Source organism: Sitophilus oryzae, unplaced genomic scaffold, assembly GCF_002938485.1.
Source record: "Sitophilus oryzae breed Bouriz unplaced genomic scaffold, Soryzae_2.0 scaffold_980_pilon_pilon, whole genome shotgun sequence".
In the NCBI taxonomy this organism is placed as follows: domain Eukaryota; kingdom Metazoa; phylum Arthropoda; class Insecta; order Coleoptera; family Curculionidae; genus Sitophilus; species Sitophilus oryzae.
In genome coordinates, this window is record NW_022147617.1 from 1140943 (window position 1) to 1149294 (window position 8352).

At 29.1% G+C, this 8352-nt stretch overlaps 1 protein-coding gene across 2 annotated transcripts in view; it reads left to right on the forward strand.

The window, feature by feature from the left end:
- The window catches only part of LOC115891329, a 42389-nt gene extending 34944 nt beyond the window's left edge, over positions 1-7445 (forward strand). Inside the window, exon 3 of one of the 2 annotated variants that reach the window (XM_030911774.1) lies at positions 7125-7445. In XM_030911774.1, the coding sequence (XP_030767634.1) occupies positions 7125-7165 (41 nt within the window). In that variant the 3' untranslated portion in view covers positions 7166-7445. The remainder of the gene's footprint in view (positions 1-7124) is intronic. The other variant, XM_030911775.1, reaches the window with a different exon arrangement.
- Positions 7446-8352: the final 907 nt, after the last annotated feature.

Sequence of the window (8352 nt, forward strand, 5' to 3'; positions counted from 1 at the left end):
TTTTTTTTAAATGGAACACCCTGTATATTATTGCATTTTTGGCTTCCTTTCAGATCACTTTACATAATCCTAAGATATGAGTAAATCTATTTCTATAGTTTCAGAGATATTAAAAAATAAATCAAAAATATATATTTTTCAACCCTTCTTAAAAAAAATATTAAAAATACAAGAACTGTTCTGAAATCAAAACTATATTAGATATTTACTTTAGATGGTCTGTTCTTACTTTGCTATAAATATGGCAATCGTAGATCATACAGGATGTTCAATATTTTACGCCAAACTTTCTAAAATATAAAATAATGTTTCTTTGTTTTTTTAAATGGAACACCCTGTATATTATTTTTTCAATAGATGGAGAATTAAAAAATGAACATTTCTTGCATTTAGAGAATTTCAAAATTTTTAACGGTTTCGCAGATATTCCCGGTTTTGTATTTCATATGGCATTTTCCACAGTAAATTTTTATCAAAGCCACCCAATGATTTTTCTGTCGTATTTTACCATTGAGAGCGCCATATGAAATAATACTGCGTGTATCCGGAAAACTATTAAAAATTTTGAAATACTTTAAATACAAAAAATGTTCATTTTTTAATTCTCCATCAAATAAAAAAATAATATACAGGGTGTTCCATTTAAAAAAAAAATGAAGAAAAATGGTTTTATATTTTTGAAAGTTTGGCGTAAAATATTGAACATCCTGTATAATCTACGATTGACATATTTATAGCAAAGTAAGAACAGACCATCTACAGTAAATATCTAATATAATTTTGATTTCAGAACAGTTCTTGTATTTTTAATATTTTTTTTAAGAAGGGTTGAAAAATATATATTTTTGATTTATTTTTTAATATCTCTGAAACTATAGAAATAGATTTACTCATATCTTAGGATTATGTAAAGTGATCTGAAAGGAATGCAATAATATACAGGGCGTTCCATTTAAAAAAAATTATCCAGATCCACTCACGCTTTTTTGAGCCACCCTATAGAAGTTAAAATATTACATACATACTTTAGGTTTGCACTTAAACAAAATTCCCAAGTTTTTTATTCTAGGAGCTACAGATGCCCGACGTACTATTGCCGGACCCTGTATATGTGTAAAATGTATTTAAGGCCAACAATTAGTAATTTTCTAAAAATAACCATAAAATTCACCTAAATAGTGAAATTACTATCTAGGCCATAAAAATACCTTCAAAAACTCCTTAAAACTTTTCCACCTTAGGGCGGAGGAGTTACATCCAATAGTATTTAGTAGGTACCCGTAAAAATATACTTGTATTTTAAACAATTATTGTAAACTTATAAATACAAAATATATCTCAAACAGTACATTTGTTTGAGACCAATGTAAATCCTAGAGCTGTTAACTTCAACGTATTTATTAAATAAAGTATTTTTAGAAACAACTTGTCTTTAGTGCATCATTTAACTTACTGTTAAAACATATCGATACTTCTTCTTTTTGTAATTTTTTCTTGGATTTAAATTTTATAAACCCTTGCTTGGACCTGGTTTCTTTAGCAGCAATCTGTGTCATTGAAAATTATTTTTATGGAATATCTTCCGCAGATAGCAGATGTAAATTCACTTTCCGACGGCTGTAAAAAACACACCAGATCATTACACAAAAGTTCAAATTCTCCTAACCTAAAATACTACACATTTCTAGTATACATTTTCTTCAAGACGCCATTAACTATACCTATTTTATAAAAACTATATTTTTCAAAAATGAGTAGCCATAACATTTCGAAGTGCAGCGCGACCGTGGCGCAACATTGTAACTCATGTACAGAGAGAAACACCCTTTTCTATAGGAGATAGACGAAAACTAATATCGGTGTCTGGAGCTTAATTTTCATCAAAAATATGATGGTGAAAACCGCACATCAATATCTGTTCCCGTTTCGGAGTTACGGGGTGTTTTTCAAAAATGAGCATTTTTAACAAATCGCTGTAACTTTTTTGCTATGAAAAATTTTGTATTTTTATGAAAACATTTCCAAAGCACCTTTTTACGTAGAATTTAATGGTATAAGTATAATTTTCTTAAAATTAATAATTTAAGAATTATCAACAGAAAATTTGATTTTTTATATGGGACACCCTGTATATTTTTAATTTATTGAAAATAATTTAAAATTACCTTTCCAAAAATATAACACACTTGATATTTTGCTCGATTCTTCTTTGAGATATAGAGTATATAAAAATTCGCCCGCTTTAAATAAGTAGGCTTTGAACGGTACCGGCTGTAATGCAAAAAAATTCTAGCTGTGAGCATCAATTGAAACGAGAATAATATTTGCTATGAGAGATGCAGAATTTTATAACAATTTAAAATATATTTAACCAACATCAACACATTTAAACTATGTATATCTAATAACAATAAAAATAAATAGCAAACTAAGACATGAGATTTTGCTACAGATGTTCGACATATCGAGCGTCTTCTGTTATGGATAGACGGAGCAGTTTTTGAACATTTCTCGCGGAATTCATTAACTCAGTGGGGGTGAAAGATACCCTCTCATAACTGCTAAGTGTTTCTAATTCTTGTCTAGATTATACGGAAGAATAAGGAACTTTATTCTTCCGCAAATATATCCATAGGATTAGATCCATGAGCACTAAGTCAGGCGGCCTCGACGGCCAACAGCTTGAATCTTGGTCTATTCAATTATTCTTGAAAATTTGCTGATAACTTCAGCGTTCAGAGACGGTGCGTCGTCTTGCTGTAAAAATATGTTTTCGAGTTCCATTAAGGGCATATCATCAATAAGGAGTCCAAAGCCTACTAGTTAAAAGTAGCGAACTTTTAAAAATTCTGTATTTCGAAGGAGATTATAACAAAATATCAAGTGTGCTATATTTTTGGAAAGGTAATTTTAAATTCTTTTCAGTTAATTAAAAATATAGAGGGTGTCCCAAATAAAAAATCATTTTTTCTGTTGATAACTCTTAAATTATTAATTTTAAAATAATTATACTTAAACCGTTAAATTCTACGTAAAAAGGTGCTTTGAAAATGTTTTCATAGAAATACAAAATTTTCCATAGCAAAAAAGTTACAGCGATTTGTTACAAATGCACGTTTTTGAAAAACACCCCGTAACTCCGAAACAGTAACAGATATTGATGTGCGGTTTTCGCCATCATGTTTTTGATGAAAATTGAGCTCCAGACATCGATATTAGTTTTCGTCTATCTCCTATAGAAAAGGGTGTTTCCATTTAAAAGCGTCGAATTTGACCCACCCTGTACACTGGCATTTCTATTTTTCTCAGAGGGATATTATCTGTTAATGCTCAGTGATACAAGTTTTAATTTTTAACTCTATGGATACAGGTAATGTCGCAAATCTCGTCAATGACCAATTTAGACAATTTATTGATTAGACGGTATATCCCCAATGAAATTAATGCCTACAAATTACTAACTGCTTTATTTCATTTTTTGATTATCAATAAAACATATTATAAGGGATTGTCAATAAAAGTATATTTATACAGGGGCTACAAATTCGAGGTACGAGCATTGGTATCACGGTAACCGTAATAGATACGAACATGGTTAAATTGGGGTAAAGTTGCGCTTTGAGATGTTCACCAAGATGCCAAAAAAGTTTTAAAGATTTCAGGGATTGCTGAGTTTTTTGGAAAAAACGATTTTTTTTAAAATTTAATTTTATTTTTTCCTGTCGTTACTTTTCAGAAAAGCAAAAAACTAATTACACATTCTCATAGCCACTTTCTAAGGGCTATCTATCTGACAGTATTTTTAGATTTTCAAATTAGCTGATAATTTGTGAGATACAGAGGCCAACTTATTTTTTTTTGAATACGGACTTGCACTTTTTATTTCAGATTGTGAAAGAACTCAGTCTCTTTAGTACAATGGTATGCCACACTTTATACTTTTTTTGTTTTGTGTGCCTTAACAACAAAAAAACTATTTAATTATTATTTAAAATAATTTCAAGTCCGATTCTGTTTTTTTTTTAATTATTTAATCTGATTAGATTCATTGCAACAATATTGATCAGAGCTAATTAACATTGAACAAGGAAAATCGAGCCAGTTGGAAGATTCAAATAAATTATATCCAGGTCAGCAATTTAAAGATATTATTTTTAACTTTTTTTATTGTGAATTTGAAATCTTAGTGTGCGATCTAATTATATGCGTAATATTCATCGTAGTTATTATAAATAAATCAACTTCTACAAACTATTTTCTAATGCTCTAAATGTTCGAAAGGGTTACCACCTTCCCTATTGCACAAATTTATTTTTCATTCAATTTTATTTATAGCTCTTTGAACTTTCTTCTTACACTTCCGTAAGCATTTTGTAAATGTTGAGATGATGAGATGTATTGATTTCACTTTTACAAATGACGTGAAGTAATGTATTCATTTGTATATTATTTTTTATTATTTTAATGTTTACCCCACGTCATTGTTAAGTTTGAAAGCTTATCAATATTGTAACGATGAATAGATTAAATATTTCAAAAGAAAAACAGAGCCGGACTTGAGTTTGAATAAATTGTGTTCAAATGTCCGAAACAAAAAAAAAATATTAAGTGTGGCATATCATTGTACTCAGGAGACTGAGTTCTTTCAAAATCTGAAATAAAAAAGGCAGGTCCGTATTTAAAAAAATTAAGTTGGCCTCAGTATCTCACAAATTATCAGCTAATTTGAAAATCTAAAAATACTATCAGATAGCCCTTCTAAAGTGGCTATGAGAATATGCAATTAGTTTATTGATTTTCTTAAAAGTAACGACAGGAAAAAATAAAATTAGTTTTCAAAAAATCCGTTTTTTTCCAAAAAACTCAGCAATCCTTGAAATTTTTAAAACATTTTTAATTGCATCTTGGTGAACATCCCAAAACGCAACTTTGCCCCAGTTTAACCATGTTCGTATCTATTACGGTTACCGAGACACCAATGCTCGTACCTCGAATTTGTAGCACCCTGTAGACAAAAATACGTTACGTATTTTGGAAAAAAATTACGCTTATTTTTTTATATTATTATTATATCGTAATTTTACTAAAATAATTCATATATATATATCATATATGTACATAATATATTTATTCTAATTTTTGAATCTAATAATTTAAAAAACAAAAATTAATTTAATCTTTTAACAATGATTATACTGGGTGCGTATATTGGCTCGCCTCTATTATGTTTTTATTTTTTTAGATCAAATAACGAGATTTAGTATGTTAGTATATGCATAAATTAGGATGTTTATATACATAAATTAGGATTGATTGACGTATTCAATTATTTTCGGTCTTACTTACTTACTTACCTCCAACTTTTGATTTTTAAATATCAACCTTGGTATATTTTTTTACTTCATTTGATATTTTTACTTCGTATGTCAACTTTTGGCATTTTCAATTAAAAAATAAAAGCATTTCAAATTTTAATCTAGAGCGCCATAGCCATAAATGTAACAAAAATTTGACTCGAAATACTAAGTGTGTGGTACCAAATTACTTGTAAAAAATGTTTTTTTTCAAATAAGGCAATGAGCCATCCTCGTTCCATTTGAAAAAATTGAGATATGATTAAAAATACGATTTGGGCATCTTTTAACCGGCCAGGACAAGGCACGAAAAACATTAAACGATCAAATCTATTTTTCCAAGGCTTCTTAATTGATTAAAAGTTTTGTCAGAATTTTGCGTTAAAAACACAGCCATGGCACTCTAGATTGAAATTTAAAATACGATTTTTTTAAAGCGAGAATGTCAAAAGTTGACGTATGATATATGATATGTCATTCTATTCAGAATGTCATTTTCTATCAAATACAGTAAAAAATTCTGGGATTAAAAAAAATACTGGAAATTAAAAATCAAAAGTTGTAGGCATTTCTAGTGAAACAGGAAGTGATCGAAAACAACTGAATACGTCAATAAATCCTAATTTATGTCATATACTAACATACCAATATTTCGTTTTATATATCAAAAAATAAAAAAAGTTATAGGGGTGAGCCACCTTTGAGACGCACCTGCTATAATATACATTATGTCCCCGGATTGTCTTTACAAGAGGAAAACTTTTTTTTATTATTGGTATTTTGAGAAAAATGCATTCTTCATAAAAATGTGTGAATTCTGTGTGAATGAATTCATACCGTTCATGTGTGAATGAATTCATACCGTTTTAGAGAAAATTAGAAAAAAATGAAAATATTAAAATAAAAATATTAATTTTGATTAACGTCATATTATTTTGTGCTGTTGTTAAAGTATCACATTTTCCGATAACTACCTACTATCACCCTTTCCGTAGCATTGAACTAAATAAATTTTGTACTTCTTTAACATTTTAAAACATTACAGTTGAGGGTTGGAACCTTTGGTGTTACACAGCAAAATAAAAACACTAAATCACCACAATACACCAAAACACTTTTTTTAAAGTGTTTTGGTGTATTGTGGTAATTTAGTGTTTTTATTTTGCATTTTAAAACAGCAAAAAATGTGACATTAATTAAAATTTTATCAACAATAATCTAAATAAAACACTAAATTACCATAATACACCAAAACACTTTTACTTTTACACTGGACGCGCGTTTCGCTAACCATGTTAGCATCTGAGCAACTGAAGTTTATAATTACACGTTGTGGTGATTAAGTATTTTATTTTGCTGTGTAACACCAAAGGTTCCAACTCTCAACTGTAACAATAACCTATTAAAGAATGAAAACGAAATTATATTACCATAGAAACGCCATTTTCATTTTTAGAACTTTCAACTATATTTTCATGTTTTTTCTAATTTTCTTTAAAAGAAAGGATATGGAAATTTGGAAGAGTATAAACAGGATTAACCATTTTGGTTTGGGTTGGGTGGGGGAGCAAACATTTTTATGAAGAATGCATTTTTCTAAAAATCTCAAAAATAAAAAAGTTTTTCCTCTTGTGAAGACAATCCGGGGATATACTGTATATTATAGTCCCTTTATGTTAAAGTATCATCCCTTTAAGTTAAGGTACAATATTTTTAACTAAAAGGGTTATTTGTCTCCTAATATTTAATTTATCGTTTATTTATTTTTAGGGGGACCAGGACATAGAAGCCATCACCTTTCATTTTTCTGAGAATGGAAACCCGATCAATGTGTTTGATTCAGAAAGCATCTTATCAAATTTATTTGTTATTGTTATTGCTCTTTCGCCTGAGCAAAATCAAGTTTGTAAATTTATCATTTTTTCATATTAACTATTAATTAATTCATTGTTATTTTCTCAAATAATTAATTAAATGTCAATAAAGTTAAATTGAACGATTCCTGTTTAAAGTTGAAAATACAACGTGAATTAAGCCGACTTATATTTGCTCATAGAAAATTATATTTTTATTTTTATTGTATATAAAGTATCAAATATTTAGTTTTGTTATTTATATTTATTTCTTGTTAAGTAATTTTTAATAATGACATGTACAGTGTAATTTATTTTAATTACAAGTATAGAAGAAGGAGAATCTGTGGTTTATTTAAAATTCTGTTTCCTATTTGGAATGTGACTTAAAGTTGGGTGCAGCTGAAGAAATAGCCAGTAGCGTCATCAATGACGCGACTATATAGCGACCATCTATCTCTCATACTTGCATTTAGAGGTTTCGTTGATCCATGAGCCTGAGCTTAAAGTCTGATTTTTCCATTGAACTAAGGAAACACAGTGCTTATCTAGTTCAATGAATTTTCCAGTCTTGAATGTCACGTCATCATTTTCCACGCTATACCAGGAAACGATAATATATGGTTTTAACGTATTTCCTGAATTTATGATGGGGAGAGGTAAGAAGAAATACCGTATGATCGAAAAAAAATGGCGTCCAGTTGGCTTGGAAATGTCGATAGATGACATTTCCTATATAATCTATACTAATATATAAAATCCTTAAGTGACTGACATACTGATTAATCACAATCCTGCTCAAACCACTCAACGTAAGAAGTGGTTCTAGGGTGTAGAGGTTCGGTAAGAAGGGATTTTTGAAATTCCAGTTCCAAGAGGGTGAAACGACCCCCCAAATATTACAATGTTTTTTATTTATAAAACGGTCAAGTTTCCGAAAAAACGCTTAAACACGTATATTTTATTTTGTTTTTTTACATATTTTAAGATTTTTTAAAAATGTATACAGGGTGTTTCGAAAAATCTGGTCATTGATTAATCACGATCCTGCTTAAAGCGCTTGACGAAAAAGCTGATTTTTGGAAAACAGATTGACTTTAGGGTGTAGAGGTTCGATAAGAAGGGATTTTTTGAAACTCGAATTC